The sequence below is a fragment of the Hypanus sabinus genome, chromosome 5 (genome assembly GCF_030144855.1).
Source record: "Hypanus sabinus isolate sHypSab1 chromosome 5, sHypSab1.hap1, whole genome shotgun sequence".
Classification (NCBI taxonomy): Eukaryota; Metazoa; Chordata; class Chondrichthyes; order Myliobatiformes; family Dasyatidae; genus Hypanus; species Hypanus sabinus.
Genome location: NC_082710.1, coordinates 91,119,423 through 91,146,553, shown reverse-complemented (window position 1 = coordinate 91,146,553; position 27,131 = coordinate 91,119,423). Strand labels below are relative to the sequence as shown.

The 27,131-nt window shown below is 38.1% G+C and overlaps 1 protein-coding gene across 15 annotated transcripts in view; it reads right to left on the bottom strand.

Moving 5' to 3' along the window:
* Positions 1-27,131, bottom strand: part of LOC132394280 (R3H domain-containing protein 1-like) — a 153,393-nt gene that overhangs the window by 21,398 nt on the left and 104,864 nt on the right. For all 15 annotated transcript variants that reach the window (XM_059970214.1, XM_059970217.1, XM_059970213.1 and 12 more), the window contains 6 exons: positions 23,295-23,418; positions 18,910-19,064; positions 16,962-17,113; positions 15,654-15,754; positions 3,015-3,184; positions 1,173-1,317 (listed from right to left, as the gene is read on the bottom strand). In XM_059970214.1, the coding sequence (XP_059826197.1) occupies positions 1,173-1,317; positions 3,015-3,184; positions 15,654-15,754; positions 16,962-17,113; positions 18,910-19,064; positions 23,295-23,418 (847 nt within the window). The remainder of the gene's footprint in view (positions 1-1,172; positions 1,318-3,014; positions 3,185-15,653; positions 15,755-16,961; positions 17,114-18,909; positions 19,065-23,294; positions 23,419-27,131) is intronic.

Here is a 27,131-nt window from a genome sequence, read left to right as displayed (position 1 = left end):
TTCTTTCAAATCTAACTATTAGATCAGCTGATGAAATTGAAAGAAATTATTAATGACCCCTAAATGGAGGTTTGCAAAATATTGCTATTTTACCTTGGCTGTATCAAATCTCCCCCTATTGCAGAGAAGATTGTTGTGCTGATTTATTTATAGAAATAGACAGTTTTTAGCCTGCGTTTGTTTGTAAATGTCTCCAATGGGTTGATCTTTACAGATAATGAACTAATTTTCTTTTCAATCTGCAACCACGCATTCATTAACATTTCAAGTAAATTAATGCTCAACTGTATTACAGAATTAGTTCCTGTGAACATACTGAAAAATGCATAAGGAAAGGTTGCTGACTCCCATAGGAACTGTGAGTAAATCAAAAAGATTCTATGTATTGGATAACTGAATCGTCTCTCAACCACAGGCACGTAAGTATTTTTCTGACAAAGACTTGCTGATACCAATTTTAAATCAATTTATTCTTGATGAATGAAATGATTAAAAGTAAAACAGAAATGCAGCAAAACAATTTAGCCACAATTGAATTGAATGGATAAGCTGCATGAAGAACAGGATTTTATTACTCAACCCTTTTAAACTCGTTCTGCCAACATGTTATGGAATGTCAGCAAACTTTTTTAAAATCTGTCTTTGTCCATTTTAAAAAAAATCAGTACTTTAATTGACCCAGTTTTCATCAGGCTAGAAATATTAAAAGTTTCCATATGTTTGGTCCCAGGCTCCAGCTTTTAAGATCACACTTCCTTGCGGTGGATTTCCTACTTGAACTAAATTTGTGTGCCCCATCAATTCACTTTTGCATTTAAAATCAACAGCTAAATCTGCTTTTCAACCTTGTAAACTCAAAGTACATGCTATATTTTGTGTGCTTTCTGCATCTGATGGATAGCTTTTAATTATTTGTTTACATTGACATTCAAATCCCATTTGCTTTATTTCTAGAATCTGTTAAAAAAAATCTATTAGTTATTTTTCTCCTTGGATCTGAATTAATGAACACGTTAACACTTAAGTTCATCTGTTATATCCCTGCTCACTAAATCTGTCTCTTCTCTTGCAGCTTTCAGGCCTCACACACATCTCCCAATTTACAATACAGGCAAAGTTACATTTTTAACACACCTACAATGGAATACGTCATCTATTTCCAGCACAAATACCTTGTCCAGGGACCATAGATCGTGGAAACTGCGCCATTATTGGGAGAGGTCCTAATCCAGTACGGACATTTTTTAAAGTTGCCATTGGTGGTGGTGCTGGGGACTGGGCTGGTGATACTGCAGGACTACTCAGCTGTGGACTGTTCTGTTTAAAACAAAATGTCAGAATCAAATTCAATCAAAAATGACATCATGAGCTCAGATTCTAAAATACATTTTATATTCTCTTCACTTAAATCTAATTGTTAAAAATCAAACACTAATTCTTGAGGCATGCCTTAAATTAATACATTGCATAGTAGTACTTTCTTTTTTGAATAAGCTATTACAAGGTGTGCATATTTAATTCATTAATTCAATGTTTTAAAAACTTTAATTGAAATAAAAATCACAGTGATTATTCAATGTTTACCATTGTAAATTTTAATTTGTCAACAACAGTGTGTTAACTCTGTTCTCTAGTATATTAAGTTACATTCTTGAATTATTTCTCTTTTATTTTCCATTGATAAATGACCTATCAGGCTGCACAGAAATTAAATTTACAAAGAGAGCAGAGATATGGAGAAATGGCAGGAACACATCTGAAATGCTAACTCCTGCTCCTTCTTCCATTTCCTGGTTCCCATTTCATAGACACATTTTCAATGTATCTATGAAACCCAAAAAGTTTAGACCTCAACCAACACCAAATCTGACCATATAACTAGGAAGAAAAATTTCTCCAGCTAAACATCCACAGGGATGAAGCCATATTTCATATGACAACACCTATTTCAGCTGCAGATTTACATTCCTGCTTATAACTTTAAATGTAATCAATGAAGTTAAGGAACTATGACCTGAGTTTAGCTTGAACTCCCTATCTGAAGCATAATAAATACCACAGTTCTGAACTTTGCAAGGGAATTTTTCTTCTCACGCTAACTCATTTCTTTAGCCCTAAAATATTATTTATGCTCAAAACACAAAATTCTCACACAACGTACAGATTCAATTTTTTCAAAGCTTCACTCATTAAAGGTATCTTGGATCGGTTTTATTTCCATTTCTTCATATTTCAGAATCTGTCAAGTATAGTATTCATTGTATGATGGTTTGTGCCTTTAAAAGGTGGTTCTGGACAGTCTGCTTTCACTCTTCCTGGGGTCTACAATAAAATTGAGTTTCAGCAAACCCGCAGAAAGTATTACATTATTGTCGCTAAGTAAAATTAGGATGGGGAATGAACTAATAAAAATCAGCATTTGCTGCCAAAATTCACCACAAAAGTGACAAGAGGGCAAGATCACATCATAACCAACATGTTTCTAATATGATAGAGGCACAACTATGAATTTTAGAATGTCACCTACCATTGAAACAAATGTTTAGTTCTGTGATATTTTCCAATTCTATAGATTTTTAAAAAAGCATATGAAAATCTTGTAAATTCCACGAAGTACAGACTCTTATACCATTCCGCCCTTACTGTTCAAACAATGGAAACAAAAATAACCTCACTTCCAGAAATGACCAGATTTTGTTTGAATGACTTCAACTTTGTCAAAGCAGTTTGGCAAGCAGCATGAAGCAATTAAAATTGTTAAGGTTAGAAGTGGAAAAAAAAAGATGATAGGTTTTGAATCTAATGAATGGAATATGAATTAAAATAGAAGTTTTAGGATTTAAAGACAAATTTTAGCTGGAACTACATTTTCTTCCTTCAAAGGTAATGACCAATTAATTTTTTCCAAGAAACCAAGATATCCAAAACCTCTCCAAGGATACAAAAATCATTTTGAATATTTGGATAATACTACTAAAATGTATTTACCCGTATAATGGAAACCAGTTGCATACCTGTGTGGTAATCTCTGGGCTGTTATATTCTGCAGACTTATGTCCTCTCTGGTCCATACTGAGATATTTATTTTGTTTCCACTGAGGTGGAGAGTGAGTCCGTGGATGAGGATTGTTAGGAATGCTAAGCTGCATCATAAGCATCCCACTACCATGTGGTGACACAACAGCTAAAATAAAAATATATATTACTGCGTATTTTAACATATTCAAGCATAAAGTAAGAGGATGATTACTTTTTGACTTGATTATATTTTCCCCGATACCACAATACATTGAAAACATCAGATTTATTTTAAAGCTTATGGACTGCATAACATTAATCAGAAGCTAAAATCTCAAAATAAACATGTAAAACTGGAGCAGCTGGGATGCTGAAAAAACTCTAGAGTTCGTGTACTCAGAACTACGCAACTTTTGTTTAAAAAGACAAAAATAAAGTTAACTACTTAATATCATCTCTGGCCTAAAAATAATTTTTGATTGTAGAATCTCATTCTCTAAGAACATTTTGATTAAAAATGCATTTTCCCAACCTGTCATTTTGTCTCTCTCCCTTAATCCAAATATAAATTTCCTATTCTTCATTTTGTTTTCAGTTTATGCAGTTTTTATTTCTTGTTTTTCTTCCTTGGGGTTTGATCTGCACATTTCATTGACCGTTTCATTGAGTTGACTGAAAAGCCTGTACCTGCTAGTTCAGTTGCCAGAGATTCCCTGCAGAGGTCGCCACACTGATCACACTGACACACAGAAGGCCAGGGCAACCAGAACAATCCCAAACCATTTGTAAAGACTACCCATGAAATGCATTGCTTTCGGGATTAAGTTTAATCACATGCATAAAGGACATTAACGTATATCAGCCAGTTTTATTTAGATTCACCAAACCGCATCCAATTTTGGATTAGATGTAATAGTGTTGTCCTTTTGACATAAGCTTTGCAACTTTGTTGGAACATCATTCTCTTCTCTGATCAGTACAATAAACTAAATCAGGTATTTTGTGATTTCAGGCACTTCGAAATTAAGGTTGCCAATTTCCATTTCTGTAGGGAGGGAAGACTTTCAAATCTCTGAGGCCAACTTTACCTATCAATGATATCATGGTTTACTGGCACTGCAACTCTTATCTATGTGCTAGCTTCATTAGATTTGCATAAAAATAGTGCCCCTCATCCCTAAAGTCCCATATTCCGGCTTAATGGCTTCTTTGCCTTTGTCACCTCAGATTTAGCTATTCTAATAATCATTGCTAATCTCAGTCTCTCCAGTTTCCTTTAATGCCCCACAAACAGGAGAAAATCTGCAGATGCTAAAAATCCAATGCAACACACAAAAACTGCTGGAGAAACTCAGCAGGCCAGGCAACATCTGTGGAAAAGAGTAAACAGTTGACATTTTGGGCCAAGACCCTTCATCAGGACTGCAAAGAAAGAGAAGTCTGAGTAAGAAGGGGAATGGGGAGAAAGTAGTACAAGGTGATAGGCCACCTCTACTGTCACAATGAGACCACACTCAGGTTGGAGGAGCAACAACTTATATTCTATCTGGGTAGCCTCCAAACTGATTTCTTGAACTAGTAATTGCTCCCTCTCACCATTCCCATTTTCCCCTCTCATATCATCTCCTTACCTGCCCATCAGCTTCATCTGCTGTTCCTTTCTCCTTCCATGGTCTTCTATCCTCTCCTTTAAGATTCCCCCTATTCCAGCCCTTTCTCTTTCGCCAATCAACTTCCCAGCTCTTCACTTCACACCCTCCCCATCTCCTGGTTTCACCTATTGCCTACCACCCTGTACTTCTTCCTCCCCTCCTTCCACTTTCTTACTCTGACTTCTTCTCTTTCTTTCCAGTCCAGATGAAGGGTCTCGGTCCGAAACTTCGACAGTGCTTCTCCTTATAGATGCTGCCTGGCCTGCTGTGTTCCACCAGCATTTTGTGTGTGTAGTTTGAATTTCCAGCATCTGCAGATGATTCAATCTCACATTTCACAATTAGGGGCATTTTCCACAAGAAATAAAACCCATGAGAAGAAAATTTAATATGAACAGGACAGCAGGAAATACCTTCTGCAACATGAATCACAGGCATCCTTCTACCTATAATGAAATTTGGACTATTTTGTATATCTGGGTGAGGAGAGGGAATAATGCCAGTTTGTGATCATACATCAACAAACAAGAGGCTGTTTTCTACATGAGATTAGCCTCCTCTAGTCAAAAATAACAAAATAGCTGCTAAACATTGCAGTTCTGAAGCAGGCCAGTTGAAAAGCTTCTGTGGAAAGAATACAGCCTGTTGGAAATTATGTGGGTAACACTGGGATTTCCATAATTTATGGTTTGTTGACCTAATCATAATGTTTTTAAACCATGTTCTTGGAGTTAAGCTGCATGCTTCTCTTGGCCTCAATTAATATTTACCAAAGATAATTTTGTACAATATTTGTGCTTTCACTTAAGGGATGAAGGAACCATTAACCAGGCTAGAATTTATTGCCCATCACTAATTGCTCTATAAAGGTGATAAGGTACTTCTTCAAATCCTGCTGCCCATGATCTGAAGGTGCTCTCAGAATGATATTGGGAAGGCAGTTCAGCAACAAAGGTGGTAATATCTGGGGGGGGGGGGGGGGAAGAGCTGTTCACAACAATGTGGGGAAAATTAAAAACAGGATTAATTTAGAATGAGTGCAAATGGATGCTGGATGGTTGGCACAGTATGGATGGGTTAAATGGTCTGTTTCCCTGTTATAAATTTGATTATCAATGTGAACGAGAAAATTGTTTATTTTCCATTACTAGCAGAGTGAGTTAAAGTCAAAGGCAGATGCAATGAAAGGTACACTCTGTTCAATCTATACAGGATAAAACTGCTTTAAAGAGGAATCTATCTGCAAAAAGCAGTGGAGATTCATTGGAATTGGAGATGGATAATGAATTGGCAGAGGAGAGTTAGGCTAATTTCTATCATCAAATGTCCATAATTTCTGTGACACTAATTTGCCTTTTTCCAACAAACGACTGATATCAGGAATTAGTTAAGGAAATTTCTGAAAGCTTTGTAACAGGAATGTTACCAAAATGGCAGAAAAACAGCAACCACGAGTAGTATGCAGATTATACTTTTCATAGTTTTATAAAGAGCAAAATATATGGAGTTAGAATAGTTACTACAAATCAAGCATACACATTTCAATTATTATAAAATCACTTTCTTTAAAATATTTGTCTGAAGGAAATACAATCCACAAGGGCCACAGCAGTACCTGGGGACTAGGTATGCTTTTAAATATTTTGTTCTGTAGCAAGGAAGTTGCAGGAGCGAAGTTGAATGTGATATGGGGAATCCTCGTGCAGAATTCCCTGAAGGTTAACTTGCAGGTTGAATCGGTAGTAGGGAAAGCAAATGCAATGTTAGCATTCATTCATTTCAAGAGGACTAGAATGTAAAAGACTGTAATGCTGAGGTTTTATAAAGCATTGTCAGACTGTACTTGGTGTATTGTGAGCAGTTTTGGGCCAAAGAACGTGTTGGCTTTGGAGAGGGTCCAGAGGAGGTTCACGAGAATGGTCTTGGGAATGGAAGTGTGTTTGATGGCTCTAGACCTTTACTTGCTGGAGTTTAGAAGAAATGGAGGGGGGGGGGGGGGGGGTGATATCATTGAAACTTATTGACTATTTAAATTCTTAGATAGAGTGGACGTGGAGAGGATGTTTGAGGATGTTTCTTTGGAACAGAAATGAGTAAGAACTTCTTTAGCCAGAGGGTGGTGAATCTGTGGAATTCTTTGCCACATATGGCTGTGGAAATCAAGTTATTGGGTATACTTAAAACAGGGCGAGAAGTTCTTGCTTAGTAAGGCCATTAAAGATTACAGGAGAATGTCGTTGAGCCAGGATGGACTGGCTGAGCAGACTTGATTGGCCAAATGGCTTAATTCTGCTTCTGTGTCTTATGGTCTTCAGAAATTTTTCATTTCTGTTTTAAAGAGATGTTCTTAAATTCCGAGGCTGTGACCTTTGGTCCTGGACTGTTGGAAGTAACCTACCCACTCCACTGAGGCTTTTCAATACTGGGTAGGTTTCAAAGAGATCCTTCCTCATTCTCTCCACTCCATGACAGGCCCAAAGACATCAAATGTTCATTCCTGGGGTCATTCTTGTAATCCTCCTCTGCACTTTCCCCAATGCAGCAATTTAGTAACTTCTCACAATATGAAATTCACTACCTGAAAATACATCTGACCATAGTTTCAAAGGGGAAATGGATAGATCATTGTAGGAGAGGTATATAAACAAGCGGGGGTATATGAACTAGCCTTACATAGAGCAGTTGAAGACTAATGGGCTCAGTGTTTTATGTCCATGCAACTAATTAATGATTCTTTTGTTATAAAATTGACATAACTAGAAGCATTCTCTCAAGAATGATAATCAAATGAAAAACTAGAGGATGACATTATGCTGTTCTTTAGATAAACATTAATCAGCTGTTTGCAAAATAGATGATGGCTCCAAAAATTCGCCACAGACAATTATAATAGTTGAGGTCTTCAGTTTAATATTTTACAAAGAAATCATTTAGCTTTTTTTTTTAGAAAGGTGAATTTCACTTCACAGCAGTTGGGACAGAGCAAGAGAGGATAATCTTAAGAGATTTGTCAACTAACTGCCAGTTAACAGGTGATTAACTAATTATAGGCAGCTAAGAAAAAACAGGTTGTGTCAAGATGAGTAGCCATTTTAAAGAGGCCATTGTGAGAATGAGTCAGTGTTGGAATGGGAAAGTTTGACGTAAAAAGGTAGAGTAAGTAGCCCAGGTGCTTGGCAAGAACAAGAACTTAAAGAAGGCAACTCTCTTTGATTGGCTAATTGGAGGGCATGTTATCAAATAAAAGGAAAGTAGTGGAATGGACTTTTGGAGGAAATATTGAGAGACTGCAGAGTTGTGGCCTTGTCTTGTGAGGCTTTGGTGAATAGAAACAGGTAAGAAGAGATTTTATTTTTGTTGTACATCCCTATACTGATTCTGCAAGCCTCCTGCCAGTTAAGACACTGAATATTTCTGCAAGCTGCAGGAATAGAACTCAGGTTCAGCTTTGGACAGACTGAGTCAAGGAACTGGGAAGGTGAGAATTTTTACACAGATGAGATTTTTACTCTGGTCGTCACACCCAAGGTACAAGCTTCAGATAGACAGGAAGGTAAGGGGAGGAGACAGTCAATGCAGTGTTCCATTTGACCATTTCCCTCACTAACAGTTAGACCCTTTGGATATTATTAAGAAAGACGTTCTTTCAGGGGCTGGCAGCAGCAATCAGGACTCTGCCTCTATAAATGGCTCAGCCTCAGGAGGCAAGTATGCAGTAACACAGGGGCGACAGTAATAGGGGAGTCAATAGTGAGGAGGACAGACAGGAGAGTCCATGGCCACAGAAGTGTGTGCTGCTTCCTGTGTGTCAGGGTCAAGAATGTCTCAGTGGCAGCAGAAAATATTCTTGAGGGAGGGTGTACAGCAGAGCGTGTAACACTGGTAGAATGAGGGACAAGGTCCTACAGAAAAAGGAGTTAGGTAAGTTAAGAAGCTGTACCTCAAGGATTGTGATCTCTGGATACTCTTGGTGCCATAAGCGAGTGAAGCCAGAAATAGGATAGTCCACACAAATTCATGGCTGAGGAGCTGATGCAGGGGGCAGGGATTCAAGTTCTTAGACCATTGGAATTTCTTCTGGAGTAGAGGTGACCTTTACAAGAAGAATGGGTTGCATTTGAACCAAAGAGAGACAAATGTACCTGCGTGGAAATTTGTCTTTCTGCATGGGAAGACTGCCTCAGAGAACTGGGATGTTGTAGCCATAACACAGCAGAGAGAAGGGTAGGACTGGCAGCTCAGTATTCCAGGATACAGATGTGACAGGAGGTGCAGAGAAGTGAGAAGGGGTGTAGCTTTTTCTGATAAAGGAGGACTCTACAGTAGTAACAAACAAGAGACGGTTTGCGGAAGCTGGAAATCCAAGCAACACACAAAATACTGGAGGAACTCAGCAGGCCAGGCAGCATCTATGGAAAAGAGTGCAGTCAATGTTTTGGGCTGAGACCCTTCAACAGGACTGGAGAAAAAAAAAGATGAGGAGCTTTAAAAGGTGTGTGTGGGGGGGGGGGCGAAGGGAAGGGGAGGAATAAACACAAGGTGATAGATGAAACCTGGAGGGGGAGGGATGAAGTAAAGAGCTGGGAAGTTGATTGGTGAAAGAAGAGATACATGGCTAGAGAAGGGGAAATCTGATAGGAAAGGACAGGAGGCCATGGAAAAAATTAAAGCGGTGAGGAGAACCAGAGAGAGGCGATGCGCAGGCAAGGAGATAAGGTGAGAGAGGAAAAAGAGGATGGGGAATAGTGAAGGAGGCGGAGCATTACCAGGAGTGTAAGAAATCGATGTTCAGCAACACTTGAGATGACTTTCTTGGTAATTGCCTAGTGAGGCCATATGGGTAGAATAAGGGGATGGTCTCTAGTGTGACTACTGGGTGTATTACACACTGTCCAGTGTTCGAACTTGGGGAGCAGGTATGTAGAGAGATCACTCATAGTTGTAAGAATAATAGGGTTGTATTAGTGGGAGTTTTAATTTCTCTGGTATTGACAGGGCCACCACACTGCTAAAAGTCTGGATGGGGTGAAATTTGACAAATGTGCCCAGGAATGTTTACTGAGTCAATATATTGACAGCCCGACTTGGAAGGGTACAATATTGGACTTTCTCTAGGGCAGGGGTCCCCAACCTTTGTTATGCTACAGACCAATACCACTGAGTAAGGGTTCTGGGGATTCCAGTTTGGGAATCCCTGCTCCAGGGACAACAAGGCAAGGCAAATATCTGAAGTGGCAGTCAGAGAGCACTTAGACTCTTGTGACTGAAAGGACAGCAGAAGCCAACAGGTTAATGAGATATCCTTTGTGGTCACTATTTGCAAGGAATGGAAAGAACCAGCTGGACCTCTTGAAGAAAGGGATACAAATGCCAGGAATCCAATGCCAGCAAAGAGGGACTTGTTTATATCAGAATCAATAAATAAAGAGTTTAGGTGTCATTATTTCCATGATAACATTAAACCCACGAGAAGAAATAAATATTTTGCCCATTCTCCTCATCTCTCTGCATTTGGATTTCAGGGATCACATGGAATGAGTGGGCAAAAAAAGCTTCAAGGGAATGGCTCACAGAACAGGGGAAAAAAATAGTGAACTAAAGCATTGGAGGAATGCAGAGAGTCTGGCAGCACCTATGTAATGCCCTATTTAATATTTTTACTGCTATGCTGTGAAGAATTTTTAATTTAGCAGTTTTCTGCAAAAGCAATGTGTCCTGTTACTAAGTGTTTTGGCTTCAGCTAAAGTTAAGGAGCCATTTTGTCCAACTTAGGAATGTGTGTCAGCCCGTTGGGTTTGTCTTGGTACGTTTTGCCCAGGAGGATGCGATGGAAGATTCAGGAGAGTTGTGTGTGATCAGATTTCGGAGGATAGTGGACTGGTTTGGGATCTCTTGGCAGGAGCTGCAGAGCTGAGCACAAGGGAAGACACGTGAAGGAGAGACCCCGTTGTAAGAAGTGCTTTGTGCAGATGAGTGGTTCCAAGCAGGAAGTGCCAATACTGAGTTAGCCAGTTCACTCAAGATGATCTTCGAGGGAAGTTCAAACTGTGGCTGGTGTCTTTCAAGCAGAACAAGAGTTCAGCATGAGAGAAAAGTAATATACCCGATTACTTCAGAAATAAGCTCCAATGTTTATGAGTACGTTTAGACTGGTTCAATTGTAATGGGCCCTTTCATTTTTCTTTTCCCGTTAACTGTTAATGGTTTGTTAAAGTTGAAATATTGGTAAATACATTTCCTTTGTAAATTTATGCTGGAGTATGATGTGTTATTTTTCTGGCGAAAGGTAACTTCACACGGGGCGGTATTTACACAGTTCACTACAATCAACGTTCCTTAATCAGAACATCCCAACTTCCCTGTCTGGTTCACCCAAATCACACTGACCCTAGATGTGCATTGCTTATGGAAGGTGACCTTCCCACTGCTGAGTCCGGTGGCTGTTGATAGAGTTAGCTAACGAGCCCAGTTTGTATACAAGCTCTGGTGAGAGGGTCAAAACTAAATGGAATGTCGATACTTTTAGGTCAGATCCTTCATTGGGATAGACCCTTAATCATGGGTCAAAAGGCCTGTAGTCTTCCAGGAGTTTGCTTTCCAGGATGTCCCAAAATTAGCAAATAATTTGGCATAAAACAGCTAGAGTACAGCTTTGATAATGTAAGAGCCATTTTTTTTTTTTACTGATGTGCCTTACAGAGGACCAGCCTTTTATAACTGATACCAAAGGGGCATAAAAAATTGGATAACCAATATTAACCGGTTACACTGCCTCCGGAGGTCAAAAATTCTAACAGTTAATTCAGATGATAGCTACAAGGAAAATAAAAGCTCAACAAACTCAATTGACAGATAATGCAGTATTAACCAATTAATGCTGTACTACAAATTCTCATTAAACTTGAACGACAGTGTAATTTTGCAGGTTTAATACAAGGGATAGAAATGACACCCATTACTTGGAACAAATACTTCTCTGATAAGAGATAATGATTCAACTAACAACAGAATAAGCAGCATGCAAGTACTTTTGCTTGCAATTTCTACCAGATAGTTTACATACCTACAAGATAACACATGCGGAATGACCCCAAAGTACATCTTAAATCAAGTCACAATTTGGCCATAGAAATTGTGGCCAGCAGCAAGTGTCCATGCACACTGAACACCAAAGAGAATTCACCCTTAACTTGCAGAATTCCCCTGGTGGGAAATCTCTGCAACATTGTGTTTCTTTGCTTAAAAGTACAACATTTTGAGCCGAGTCAACCATACTACCATAAACCTCTGTATACAACCTGTTGAATTTTCTTGTTGAAGCCCTGCCAAAGGGTCTTGGCCTGAAATGTTGACTACCTTTTCTATAGATGCTATCTGGCTTGCTTCCAGCATTTTGTGTGTGTTACCTATTGAATTTTGTTTGCACAGAAATCCCAAAGTTGCAGATAATTATGTGGAAAATGTGCATTTTTATGCAACCAAGGAACAGTTAACATTCCCTGAAAAATCTGGGCAATTACTTTAATTCATTTCAATACAACTGCAATGGTTACATTACACACCCATGTGAATGGAACCACTGCTATGCATTATAATTTTGACTCTATAAGAGTTTGAATAAATATTAGGTGTAAAATAGCTCATTAACTGTAATTTCTGACAAGTGTTATACAGTTGATTTACACAAGTAGTATTTTTTATTCCTTTGTTGGAAACGGAATGAATTTCATTTATCTGTATAAAATGTTTTCCAACAGAATTATACAGAAAGGGTTAAGATCTGGTACAAATTCACAAGGTGTGTATTGAAGGGTGAAGGGAAAGTAAAGACTGGACTAAAGCACACAGATATTTAGTTTTATACATGGAAGTGATATTCCAATTTCGATAATTTATTAAATTTAAGTCACATTCATGTGCTTATCTAAACTTCTCTAATGTTCTGCTTCTCCCACACCCCAGACAGTGCATTCCAGGCATCCATCACTGTGGTGAAAAAAAATCTTGCCCTCACATCTCCTTTGAAATTAACCCCCCCCCCCCCACCTTAAATACACAACCTCAGGTTCAAGACATTTCAACCCCAGGAGAAAGATACTGTCTACTCTATCCCTGCCTCTTAATCATTAAACTTTTATCAGATCTCCCCTCAGCCTCTGCTGCTCCAGAAAAAAACAACCCAAAACTGGCCAGTCTTTTAAGCAGCTCACAGAGCACCCTTTCCAACAGGCCCATTCAGCACCGCTGTCACAGGGATATTCTTTATTCTCCATTCTTGGTTCTTCTCTTCCTGCTGATTTAGTTAAATTCAATAAACAGATATCCAACCCTATTGTCAAACACACATTACGAATTTGGTTTCAATTTCGTAAGTTTTTTACTCTGAAAACCTTTGTTCTTGATAGCCCTATCTTACTTAACTTCTTTTTTAAACCTTTTGACAGATCAAGCTTTTAGCATATGGAAAAGGAAAGGTATAATATGTTTTCGTGATCTTTTTTCTGAATGTTGTTTGATGTCTTTCGACCAACTTTCCAACAAATTTAAGTTACCTAAATCTAATTTTTTTTTTTAGATATTTACAAATCAGAAATTTTTTATATAAAGTTCTACCATCCTTCCCCAATTCAACTTTGATAGATTTTTCAGATATGATTTTTACCTTGAATCCTTGTCAGAAGGGATTAGTGGCTCTTATTTATAATATGATTATGAAGATACAACCAGAAATATCAGGTAGAATTAAACAAGAATGGGAAAAAGAACTTCAATATAGTATATCAACAGAAAAATGGGAAAAAATTTTACAAATGGTTAATTCTTCTATATGTGCTAAACATGCTTTAATAGAATTTAAGGTTGTACATAGAGCTCATATGTCTAAAGATAAGCTTGCTCGATTCTATTCTCATATTAACCCTCAATGTGACAGATGTCATTCAGATGTGGCCTCATTGACCCACATGTTTTGGTCATGTCCCACCTTGCATAACTATTGGAAGGACATATTTGCTACCACTTCCTCAATTTGGAATATTGATTTACAACCTCATTTTATTACTGCAATTTTTGGTATACCAAATGAGGATGGTAATCGGTTTTCCCCTTCAATTAGATGAATGATCGCCTTTGCAACATTAATGGCCAGAAGGTCTATATTCCAAAATTGGAAAGAAGTAAATCCTCCTACCACGTTTCAGTGGTTCTCTCAAACTATTTCTTATCTGAGCTTAGAAAAAATTAGAAGCACTATTTTTGACTCATCGATTAAATTTGAAGAAACTTGGGGACCGTTCATTCGACACTTTCATATGAATTAATTTGGCCTCTTCCAGACCTTTTCTCTTTTTATTCTTGTTCTGGTATGGAGTTCCGGAGTTTTTGACACTATTATATGCACATAAACTGTTATTATTGCCCATGTTAGTTTAGTCTAGGTTTATTTTTTTTTCAATATATATATTTTTTTCTTGTATTTTTAAATTTTTTTTCTTTTGATGATTATTCTTACTCTTTTTCATGTATAATTAATATAGGTTTGATTGATTAATGTACTATTCTTTTTGCTGATATTTTAATAAGATATTGTTATCTTATTACTAATTCAACTTCAAGTCTAGTGCAATTATAACCTATTCAATATTATGTTATGTTTTTTTTTGTATATGAAATTTAATAAAAAGATTGAAAAAGAAAGAAAGAAAGCACCGCTGTCACAAGGATTACTACAGAAAATCTTTCCCACCAAATGCAATAAGCAGATAAAACAGTTCATCTCTGCGCAACAGGAGAACACACATCATAGTACAATAGTCTGTTTTATTATTTTGTACATTATTGCACAGTATTGTACATTGGTAAATTACTGCTTATATTATTCTGTACTTTATTATTAGATAATATATAACATAGCTATTTTTTTCTGGCCAGCTGGTGGTGTAGGGACATCAGCACTGGACTTCAAAGCAGATGGTCCCGAGTTCAAATCCAGCTAGGTCCCATCCTGGGCAGCAGCAGTATCTGCACGGAAGAAAGGCCTGGCAATCGACTTCCGTGTCTTGCCATGAAAACTTTATGGACTCTATGGTCCCTGAGGTCACTAAGAGTCGGACTCAACTCAACGACTGAACAACATCAAAGTGTGTTTTTAAATGTTGCTGCTGTAACAAATAATTTCCCACTCAGGATCAATAAAGTGCTTATTATTTTTTTATTATAAATCATGATCTCTAATTCAGGCAGCATCCTGGTAAACCTCTTCTGCACCCTCTCCAAAGCACTGACATCCTCCTAATAACGGGCTCACCAGACCTGTATGTAATACTTCATATGCAGCCTAGCTAGAGTTTTATAAAGCTGCAACATCCTGACTTTTGAGCTCAGTGACCCAACTAATAAAGGCAAATATGCCATATACCACCCTATTAACCTGTGTAGTCACTTTCAGGGAGGTATGAACCTGGACCACAAGATCCCCCTGTTCATCAATACTATTACGTGCACTATCTCCTTACATTTGACCTACCAAGATACAACGCTTCACATATAGCCGGGTTAAACCCCATCTGCCATTTCCCCGTTCATATCTGTAACTGATCTAAAGTAATGCTTACCGTGATTCAGAGGGACCTGATTGAGCCTAATGAGACCACACTGGATCCCTATAGCTCAATTAAATCAATCCCATTCTTAAACTAATATGGATTTCTTTAGTTTTATTGAATTTAACACAGTAGCTTAAACTAAGGAACAATTCATCTGCACACAAGAGGTGCTGGAAATCTTGAACAATGCACAGAAAATGTTGGAGAAACTCAGCAGCTCAAGCATCATATATAGAGGGAATAAACAGTCGACGCTTCAAGCCAAGACCCTTCCTTGGAATGGAAAGAAGTGGACAAAAGTTAGAATGAGAAGGCTGGATAGGGTAAGCAGTGCAAGCAGGCAGGTGATCTGTGACACAGAGAAAAGTCATCTGCTTACCTGCACATTGCTGGCTTTGTAGCTGAGAACTACATGGGGAAGATGGCCGGGGGAACTGTATCTGGTCTGCTCCGGGAGCCTGCAGATAACCTGCTGATGAACTTTGTAAAGAAATAAAGACTTACTATTTGAGAAAAGTAAGATGGTCAGAAAAGCCAGATCCTCTTTACATTCAACCAGAGAGACTTGATAAAGCTCACTAGGATCAAGCTGGATCCCTGTAGTTCAATCAAACAAGTCCTATGTTCTCCCCTTATTTCCCTGCCGCCTTGCAATTTATTCTTTCACGTGCATGCCAATTCCCCTTTGATATTTATGCAGTTTAACTACACTATTGGATAATTTATACCAGTCAATTAACCTGCATCTTTGGGATAAGGTAGCAAACCACAGTAACAGCAGAAACACACAAGGTCACAGGAAAGACTTGCCATTTGGTTACAGACAGAACCCAAGATTAGAACTGAACCCAGGTCCCCGTAAGTGTTAGGCACTAGAGCCTTAGTGTTATAACAAAACACCACTTGCTGGACTCTTAACATTGAAGTTAACTTATAGCACTGCTCAAGTTATGTTTTATTCCAATAAGAATGATGTAAAACACTCAAAAAGATGGTACCTTGAATTAAAAATTGTTGTGAGTAAAGATATACCAACTAAGATCTTAAGATAACAGAATACATACAAACCAACTAGGGAAAGTAATAGGGAATTGAATAAAACAGTGGTAGAAACATGCAAAATCCACTGCCTGCAATTTGTCTAAAAACAAGTTAATGCCCTTAATCTTATGTGCTAAGGCCATTTCGTATCCTCTTTTTGCCCTTGATTATTTCTCAAGTTCTTTCTTAAGATGTAGACATTAGAAATACAACTGATTTCACATTCATTTCCTTATGGCCGCTAAATCCCTGCTGGCTTACAGAGCGATCCCATTCCTCCCCCAGAGAGAAAATGGTGAGGCAGACTGCAAAGGACAAGCGGCTTGCTGCAGCTTCAATTTCATGTGTCCTCCCCCCTCAACCTTTTTTAAAGGAACCACTGGACACAAACATGGTCACACAGGTCAGAACCAAATGGGATACATGCCCACCTTCTCCGAAAAGCACATTAATAAAACAAGCATATGTGAAAAAATATTAATGCTTAATTGATAATGTTTTTTTGAAAACACTTTAATATTAGGATCAGAAAATTGCACCATGAAGCACACGATGCAGTCAGATATACACGGGAATCAAATGAAATATCTTTTTTTTTCCTAACATGGTTAAAATGAACAGGTTTACTTTTTTCCAAAACACTGACCTGATATTATTCTGCTGACTTGGTGGGATAACTCTGTAATAGACTGGCATTCCTGCAGAAGGTAAAGACCCTTGACTTGACTGATTTGGGATTAAAATCGTCTGTTGATAGGGCTGCTGACTCATTCCTTGAGAGCCTGCAGTCAATGATATCTGAATTTTAAGCACAAAAAGGTAACTTGTAGCTTCTGAATCCTAACATCAACAGACTACTTTAGTCAGATAATCAACAAAGATTAAAAACATATTATCCAATAGTAATAAATCATTCAAAGTATTTCTGTGCTTTGAAAATAGTAGACAAATGGCCCCTGGACCTGGATGACTAAGTAGTAAATGATCATGGTACACAAATTGCCAGGGCACAAAAAAAAAACAGGCAATGGTCAGACCACGCTTAGAGCATTGTGTAGTTTTAGGCCCCTTATCTGAGAAAAGATGTGCTAGCATTGGAGAGGGTTCAGAGGAGGTTCACAAAACTGACTGTGAATGGAAAAAGTTAATGCATGAGAAGCAGTTGATGGCTCTGGGCCTGTACTCCCTGGAGCTTAGAAGAATGGTGGGGGGGGGGGGGGGTGTGAAATCTCATTGAAACCTGGCAAATATTGAAAGGCTTAAATAAAGTGGATGTGGAGAGGATGTTTCCTATAGCGGAGGGAGTCTAGAAAGAGAGGGCACAGCCTCAGAATAGAGGGACATTGATTTAGAGCAGATGTTTAGAACATTAATTCTTTAGCCAGAGGGTGGAGAATCTGTGGAATTCACTGCCACAGATGGCTATAGAGACCAAAGCACTGAGTATAATTAAAGAGAAGGTTGACAGGTTCTTGGTTAGTCAGGGTGTCGTAGGTTATGAGGGAAAGCAGGAGAATAGGGTTGAGAGGGATAATAAATCAGCTATGATGGAAAGGCAGAGCAAACTCAATAGGCTGAGTGGCCTAATTCTGCTCCTATGTCTTATGGTCTGAAGGTCTAAACACAACCACCTCTCCCTGAGACCTCTGCCAAACTCCCCAGCATCAAAACATGAGGGGCTGCGAATATCCATAATATGTATTTGCCAGAACTCATAACAAGAGTTAAGGGACTAGCTCTAATTGATTATGATTATTTCTCTTGACTGCCAAGGCAAAAAACAGTAGAGGGATGAAATATCATCTGATCTGGTGCATTTTAAATGACATTGAAGGAAGTTCATACTTTAAGGATAAACTGATTCACGTGATCAGCACCTTTTCTGAGGTTTAAAAATCTTCTTCTCTATCAATGTTTTGTGCCTCTAAGGCACACAGTCTACAAAATACACTGTAGCAACTCAGTAAGGTAACTTACAGGATTTGTGAAACAGGAATGCATTTATATCCACAGTTAATTGCTCTGGAATTGAATGGCTAACTAGATATCATTTAAATCAGCTTGATCGAAGCTAACAGATTTCTTTCCCCTCTTTATCAAAAATCCAATATTTCCTGGTCCCCAAACTCAAGCTGAACAGTGGAATTAAAACTTGCAGTCTCTGGACCTTAATGGACGGCAGTGGCTCCAGGGAATTGCTACTGAAATACTGAGAAGATCGGTTTTTATTTGATTGCTAGTTTCTGGAACAATCTAACTTCAGAAAAATTTTGGGATTTGGGGGTACAGTATGCATTCAGAAACTGTTATTCAGATTCTAGTCTGTGGCTTGCAGGAATTATTGCTGTGAATCTGAAGCCACCCACCAGACTGTTCTACATTATGGTCCTTGAATTTTTCAAATAAAGGCTTCAAGATGTATACTCAAACAGAGATTTACAGTAAGTAGGGAGTGTGAAAAGCACTTTCTTGATGACACAACTGATATTTAAAGAACTTCTGCATTAACTTTCTTCTATTTTAAAAGTGGAGAGAACTATTCATAAAAGATAATCTTTCTACACTTAACATCCCCTCCATTGAAGAGACCATACCTGATAGGACTGCACTGAAGGATACTGGACCATCATGCCTTGCACCTGATTGCTCACACCACTATGTTGACCACTCACAACATTTTGAGTTTGGGCTTGAACACTAACCAATCCTTGATAGCTTTGCTGCTGACTTGACATCACTGATTGAAAACCTGCAATAAAATAATTTACAGTTAATCTCTATTCCTCCTCAAAGCTAGATGTAATTGGCTAAAGATCTGAAAGACCTGAGGTATCTTGGATCATTACCAAGGATAAAATAACACAATTTTAAAAAAGGCACCTTCACTTTATACCTTAAAGTACACAAATTTATAAAATATGATAACTCTCCAGCTGGCTCTGCATTTAACCAAGAGAAACTTCCAAATTCCATGGTTTATTTAAAAGTGCCCATAAAATACAGCATGTTCAAAATACTGTAAGTTCACTTAGTTTGAAAAAATACCAAGCATAAGAACTACTAGCAAAAACAGTAACATTTATTTCAGTTTTCTTCTACTTAAGAATATCTAAATTGGATAGCAGGTAAACAAATACTGTAGAAATCTAATTTGTGAACATAACTATTAACAACAGTTCACGAAGAGAACAAACTTTCAATACATTTTGCTGCGTCAGTGTATCATTTCATATCATTGGCTAAAACATCCATTAACAAACTCAAGTGAGAACATTTAGTGGATGATTTGATCCAGAAGAGCTATAACAACAACAAGCTGTGCTTACCAGACAAAGCGTTTGTGTGAATTAAATATCCATGAGATAGCTGGTTAATTTTATTATTTGTAACACAAGTTAAATTTTACTAGTTCACAAACGCTCATGCACAAATAGGCATTGTGAACTATTGAGTAGGGCCAACTCCAATTGTAAAGGAAGAGGCAGAAAAGTAGAAATCCTGATCTTATTTAATTGCTCACAGGTTTTCAGATACTGATATTGCATAGAAACGTTGCTGTCATCTCTAATAGCAAAACGCTTAATGAAATGTGTTAAACATCATGCTTCAAATTAATCTTGAAAGGCCAGACAACTTGAGTTCCATTCCAATTAAAATAACTCAATTTTTTGGAGAACTTTACCATCATGAAGCAAGAATTACAGCATATAATAAAAGGTTTAATTTTTAAAAATCTCAGGAGTGAACTACAATATCAGCTATTGAGAAAGGAGTTGATTTGTTGAATGAATAAGCCCAGGTATTTTTAGATAAGTAGCATGAGCAGGTGGATATAAATAAAATAAAATAATTCAAAAAGACAACTTAAAGCAGAGGAGATCTTGAATTGTGTGGTCAATAAGGAGTACTGGGGAGAATAGATTTCAGCCTTCACAGTATTAAAAAGCTGAATTTACTGTATGTGGAGAACAAGAGGCCAAAGAAGTGAATATGACACCAAAACACCAGAAGATACGGAATCAGAAACTCAGTGGGCCAGAACAGGAAAGCAAAATTTTTCAGTGTATTAGTGTAGGCCAGCCTGTTGTGAGGAAAAAAAAGTATTGAGATTGGGCTGGATTGAAGATAAGGGCTTCAGCTATACCATCATTTCTGTGGAAAAAAACTTAAACTATTGTATTTCCATTCTTATTAATGCAGTTTGGTTTAAAGATGGTGACCTGATAAAGTTGTATGCTTCAAAAGTGGACATAGAAAGTGAACCCTAGTCTGCTTATGTTGTTGCCAATAGGTAACAGGATAATGACAAAGAAAAGTTCACCATGAAAGGATCTTTGCAGGGTCATGCTGAAGGAATATTCAATAATTGGAAGACTTAAATTTAAAGACATAATAGAAAATTGTAATGATAGGTTAGGACATTTTTTTTAAAAAAAGCTGTACACACACGAAAGGTTACCAAATTGGTAACAAGAGCGAGCACTAATAACAAAATCTGAAATACTTCTCAAATGACAAATTAAGACATACACATCTATAGATGTTGTTGAAGATGTGGTTCAATTAGGAAGGAAGCAGAATATGATGGGCTGCATCTCATGTTCTATAAAATGACATCATTCCTTGTCACATCACTGCCAGTGTTTATTCATGTCTGTTCCTTTCCATATTACAGAGAGATTTGACAAAACTACAAAATGCAAAATATGCAATAAACAGTACTTGTCAGAATTTTTGGTACTTTTAATGTCAACTTACAGATTCAAATTGACAAGCTTTTCATTATTTTATTCAGGATGAAAATACCAAATTGTCACGTCTGTGTTTTAAATTAATGTGATATTAACTATTTTTAAATATACTGTAGACTTTTTAAAAAAATCATAAATCATTGTGGATTAAGTTTTTTATTTTAAATATTCAATAAAATCCTAAAACAAACAGCACAATATTTCCTTTTCTGCTGGAGCACCTGCCATCCAACATGCTGAGAAAATACTTGTCTTAGAAGGATGTTCTATTTTTAGCAGATAGGTTCAATGGCCAAATTACATGATTGATGTTATCCATGGCAACCATCTAAAATTCTCACTGAAACTGGCAGGAGACTGCACCACCACTGTGAATAGCTTCAATTATTTCGGTACTGCAGAGCAAACTATGATCAATTTCCCCTGAAGAGAAAAAAAGTAGGGCGATGTAAATTAATGAATTGGAACCCTTCCTTACAGCCACAATCACAATTCCATTTTTAGATATTTTCACTCACCTTATTTGTCACAAAAATAAATGAAACATTACTAGTATCTTAGATATTTTACCATTTAGTGAAAGAATTTCTCACCCTAATTTAAGCAAAAAATCTAGCACATTTTATGATTTACACAGTAACGAACCAAATTAGAAACACCAATAAAAATGAAGAATTCTTGACTTGTCATCATGATGATGAAAATAGCTTGCTAATATTCTTTCATACTGAATTTCAGCCATTGAAACCGAGCAGCAATCCCATTCTGGTATTTAAATGGGGTAAGATTAAGCCCATATTCAGTACCAGCTCATCATTTTCTGTAACTTACCTACCACCCCACAAGCCTCTGTATCCAGCATACTGTTCTTAGTAACATCCACCATCTCCAATGTGACCCTACCCCTCAGCGCATCTTTCCTCCCCCTTCCCTCACTCTTGACTTTCCATAGGGATCACTATTTAATTGACTCCCTTCTTCACTTCTTCCTCCAAACATTTATCGCCATTTATCCCTGTAAGCGGGACAAGTGCTACATTTGCCCCTTCACGATTTCAAGTCCTAAAAAGTCCTTCCAGGTGAAATGACACTTCACCTGAGAGTCTGTTGGGGTCACTTGCTGTATCTGGTGCTCCCAGTATGACAACCTCTGCATCGATGAGACCTGATGTAGACAGGGAGACTACTTTGTCAAGCACTTTCACTATCTGCCACAAAAAGGCAGGATTTTCCACTGGCCACCCATTTGAATTCAACAAGCCATTCAAATATGTCAGTTCATGGCCCCCTCTATTGTCACGATTAGGCCACACTCAGGTTGGAGAAGAAACACTCCATTCTGTCTGGGTAGCCTCCAGCCTGATGGCATGAACATCTATTTCTCCAACTTCTGGTAATTTCTCCCTTTCCCTGTTCTCTCCTTCCATTCTGGCTCTCCTCTCACCCTTTCTCTTCTCTTCACCTGACCATCACCTCCGAGATGCCCCTCCACCTTCCCTTCTTCTCATGGCCCAGTCTTCACCTGACATTCTTTCTTTTGCCCTTTAACTCTTCCACCTATCGCCTCCCAGCATCTTTCTTCAACCCCTTCCCCAGCCACCCACTGTCCCCCTCACCTGGTTTCACCTATCGCCTGCAAGCTTGTACTCCTTCCCTTGTCCGCACTGATCCTGGCTTCTTCCCCCTTCCTTTCCAGTCTTGTTGAAGGGTCGTGGTCTGTAACGTTGACTCCTTCTTCCTCTCCATAGACGCAGCCTGACTTGCCGAGTTCCTCCAGCATTTTGTACGTGTTGCTCAAGATTAAGTCCACAAAAGTTCATATTTACATCGTAAGCCATTGATCTAGATAACTTCCCTCGTAGTTTAAGAAGCAGCTGAAAAAGAGACCGGTTCACTGTGAGAAACATACCACTCTCAGACAGTGCTCCGGCCCCGTATTCAACAACTCTTAGAAATGCTAGGGAGTAGTTCAAATTCAACATCCACAAACGTATGCAAAAAGTGAAACTGACAGAAGTTTGAAGTTCACCAGGAAATCCCATATCTAATCATTCAGTGTCACTTATTTTCACAGCAGGAATATTTGAAGTGTGAGTGTTATAGTTTTCTTTCAGCTCTTTGCAACATTAATTTTCTTAAAAAGTGCATTGACTGATTAAAATCAAGACAGATGCTTACAAACATTAGAAATCATATGAAGTAAAAAACATACTCAAATAGAAACCAACCTGCTTGCGGGGTAGTTTGAGACAATGGCTGATTCTGTTGAGTGTTAAAGTGGATGGGGGCTATAGGCCGATACTGCTGATTGGAATGGGGGTACTGACCTGGAGCACAGAAACAACTAGGCAGCTGAAAGAAAAGCAGAACAGTTCTTGTAAAGGATTGTTCCCTTGATACATTATCTATCAACCGATTAAATGCACTAAAAGTTTTTATACAAATTATATCATAGAAATAGGACTTAAAGACTCACCTGAACATTTATTTGTTTTCCACTACCCTCCCCAAATAAAAATACCAATTACCTTTTAGAGTCCCAAAGTATTATACATTGATATAGCCAGTCTGCACAGGGATTGTGTTAGCATGTTCTTAAATATCAATAATCAGTATATAATGTTGCCACAATGCATGTTTCACGCTCATTACCTAGTAATTAGCATTAAATATGCATCGCAGAAAGCATGGCGGTATCTGGATGGATCATGGCTTGTTATGGCTACTGCACTGCCCAAAACCACAAGAAATTGCAGCTATGAATGATCACAAAATCTAGCTTCTCCTCCATTGGGTCCATATACACTTGCGGCTGTTTTGGGAAAGCAGCCAACATAGTCAAGAACATATCTCAGGCATCCTCTGAAGTATTTCAGAAGTATAAATCAGCCTTTACCCTCTTCGATCAGGTACAGCATGCAGAAACTTGAGAGTATGTGTCACTAAGCTCAATGACAGCTTCCATTTTGCTGTCTCGAATGGACTTCTCATGTACTACAAGAGGAACTCCTGATCTCCCAATCTACCTCTATGGCCCCTGCATTGTCTACATGCACTGCATTTTCTCTGTAATTATAACATGATACACTGAATTACATTCTCCTCCTTAATCCCTTGATATATATTAATATGGAATGCCTCGTTGGATGGCATGAAAACAAAAGTACTTCATTGCACATGACAATAATAAACCAATACCAATTCCTTTGTCAATCAAACCCAATGACTGCATTGCTCTAAGTGGCTGATTAACTTTAACTTCATACATATCTGTTTGCAACAATGTTAATTGTGGCAACTTGTTAATCATGAAACCTACTGAATATTGAATAGGCTGTATAGTGTAGACATGGAGAGGATACCTTCAATAATGGAAGCCAAGGAACAGAGAGCGCAGCCTCAGAATACAACGATGCTCCTTTAGAACAGAGATGAGGAGAAATTTATTTAGCTAGAGGATGGTGAATCTATGTTATTCATGCCACACAAGGCTGTGGAGGCCAAGCCACTGACTAGGTTTAAAGCAGAGGCTGATAGATTCTTGCATCAAAGGCAGGAGAATGGGGTTGAGAAGGAAAAGAAATGAGCCATGACTGAATGGCGGAGCAGACCTGATAGGCCAAATGGCCTAGTTTTGCTCTTGGTCTTTAATCTTGAGTTCTATTCATTCCGTTTTCCCCACTGGAGAAACTACACTTTGCTAAAATAATGTGGCTGTAGTATGTTATCCACTGGTTCCTGCCAATTTAAATGGACCTTTTTAAAATAAATTTATCTACTTTATTAAAAAAATACTCATGAGCTCACACTTGCACATAGTCCTGTTTCAATTTTATGGCTGACAAGACTCATCATAGACATTCTACAGGAGTAAATGAGTGGACAGTTTGTGCATCTTGGAATAGTTTTCTGGTAGTTTTGGTTTTTTTACAATACCATAAGAGACGAGAGCAGAATTTGGCCGTTCAGCTCATCAAGTCCGCTCCACCATTTCATCATGGCTGAACCCCATTCTCCTGCCTTCTCCCCATAACCTTCCACACCCTGACTATTCAAGAACCTATCAACCTCCACCTTAAATACACCAATGACCTGGCTTCCACAGCCTGCTAACCCTTTCAGCCACAATTACCCTTTCTTTTTCAGAATCATTTTTGTGAACCTCTTCTGAACTCTCCAAAGTCTGCACATCCTTTATTAGCTAAAGGGCCTATAACTGATCAGAACACACCAAGTGAGGCCTCACCAGGGCCTTATACAAGCCTCAGCATTATACCCTTGCTTTTATATTCTAGTCCTCTCGAAATGAATGCTAACATTGCATTTGCCTTCCTTACCAACAATTCAACCTGGAAGTTAACCTTCAGGGAATCCTACATGAAAACTCCCTTTGTACCTCTGATTTTTGAACTTGCTCCATTTAAAAAATAGTCCATGCTTTTGTTCCTTCTACCAAAGTGCATAACCAGATACTTCGTGACACTGTATTCCACCTGCTGATTCTCCTATCATGCTCAGATATAATTACCAGTGACAAGCACAGCTGATCCCAACAGTAATTTAGTAACACAACTGGAAAAAAAACATATTTAAAGCACAATATTAGTAACAAAAAATAAATCATTTGCCACAGTTTTGCCCAAGACCTTAATTTACTGCTCCATCTGCATTGCTACTGTCATGCCTTGCCTTTTAGGGGATCTGCCAGTTACCTTAAGCCTGGTCAGTCAATTTTACAACCATTTCCTTTCAATTGCACAACTCTTTAGATCTTATAACAGCATCTACTGATGAACCTCATCAAAAGATGTAAATTCTAGAAGGCATTTGACATTATTCTGGCCACTGTTTCAGTCATCTCTTCAAAATGTCAATCAGCTTAGTCATGCATGAGTTACCCTCAATAAGTGTATTTGTGGCCTCTTTGATCTACTAAGATTGGAGGGAACTTATGTGAGCCTACAACATTTTACTTCCTGCTTTTTGTTCTTTGCAGTTATTAACGAGCAAATTGGCAAAATCTGTTTTCCAGGGTTTAAACTCAGAACACTACAGCACAGTAACTGTCCTCTCGGCACATTTATTCTGTGCCAAAACTGTTAATCTGTCCAGTTCCATCAATCTGCAGCCTGACCATAGCCCTCTATATCCCTCCCAGCCATTAACTATCCAAATTTCTCTTAAAATGTTGAAACACATATCCACCACTTCTGCTGGCAGCTTGTTCCACACTCTCACCACTCAGTGAAGAAGCTCCCCCCCTCATGTTCCCCTTAAACATTTCCCTTTTCAGTCTTAACCCATGACACTTAGTTCTAGTCTCACCTAACCTGAGTGGAAAAGCCTCTGCCAATACCACTCATATATTGTATTCCTCAATCAAAACTCCACTAATTTTTCTATGCTCAAGGGCGAATGAAGGAAGATTTGATAGAGGTTTTGTTTGAAATTGTTTTGGTTTTAAACTTGTTCCTCTTTTAAAATGAGGCAAAAGAATTACATTATCGTTTAGGACACTGCAGTGTAGCTATACATATTTCATTGCCTGTGCAGGGTATTTGGATGTCTCAAAGCTGTAAAAGAGATGACAGAAATGATATCATAATATAGTTCACTGCATACGAATTAAAAGTATTTTGTTTAATTTAAAACTGAGGTCTTAACTCTGAGTAAGGCAAATTACATCTTGAGGTACAATAGACCATGAAGCTGCATTAAAAGTTATGCAAACAAAAAGCAATGACAGGCATTAAACGAATTAATAATTAGTTTACAAGTGCTCGTTTAGGACAAAGGAAATCAACAATTTGATCCAGCTGCAGCTATCAAAAGAAACTAAGGACAGTATTAGATTAAAGGAAAAGGCACATGCACACTGCCAGAAATAAGAGCAGAAACCCAAGGACTGGGAAGATTTCAGAACTCAGAGGATTAACACATTGATGGGGAAAAAGTAGAACAGAATGGTAAGACACGTACAAAATGAATTCATTTGGGTTCCTTATGGATTGAGACAGAAAAAGTTATACTGGAAAACAAGGTCAAGGTAAAGAAATAATTTCACT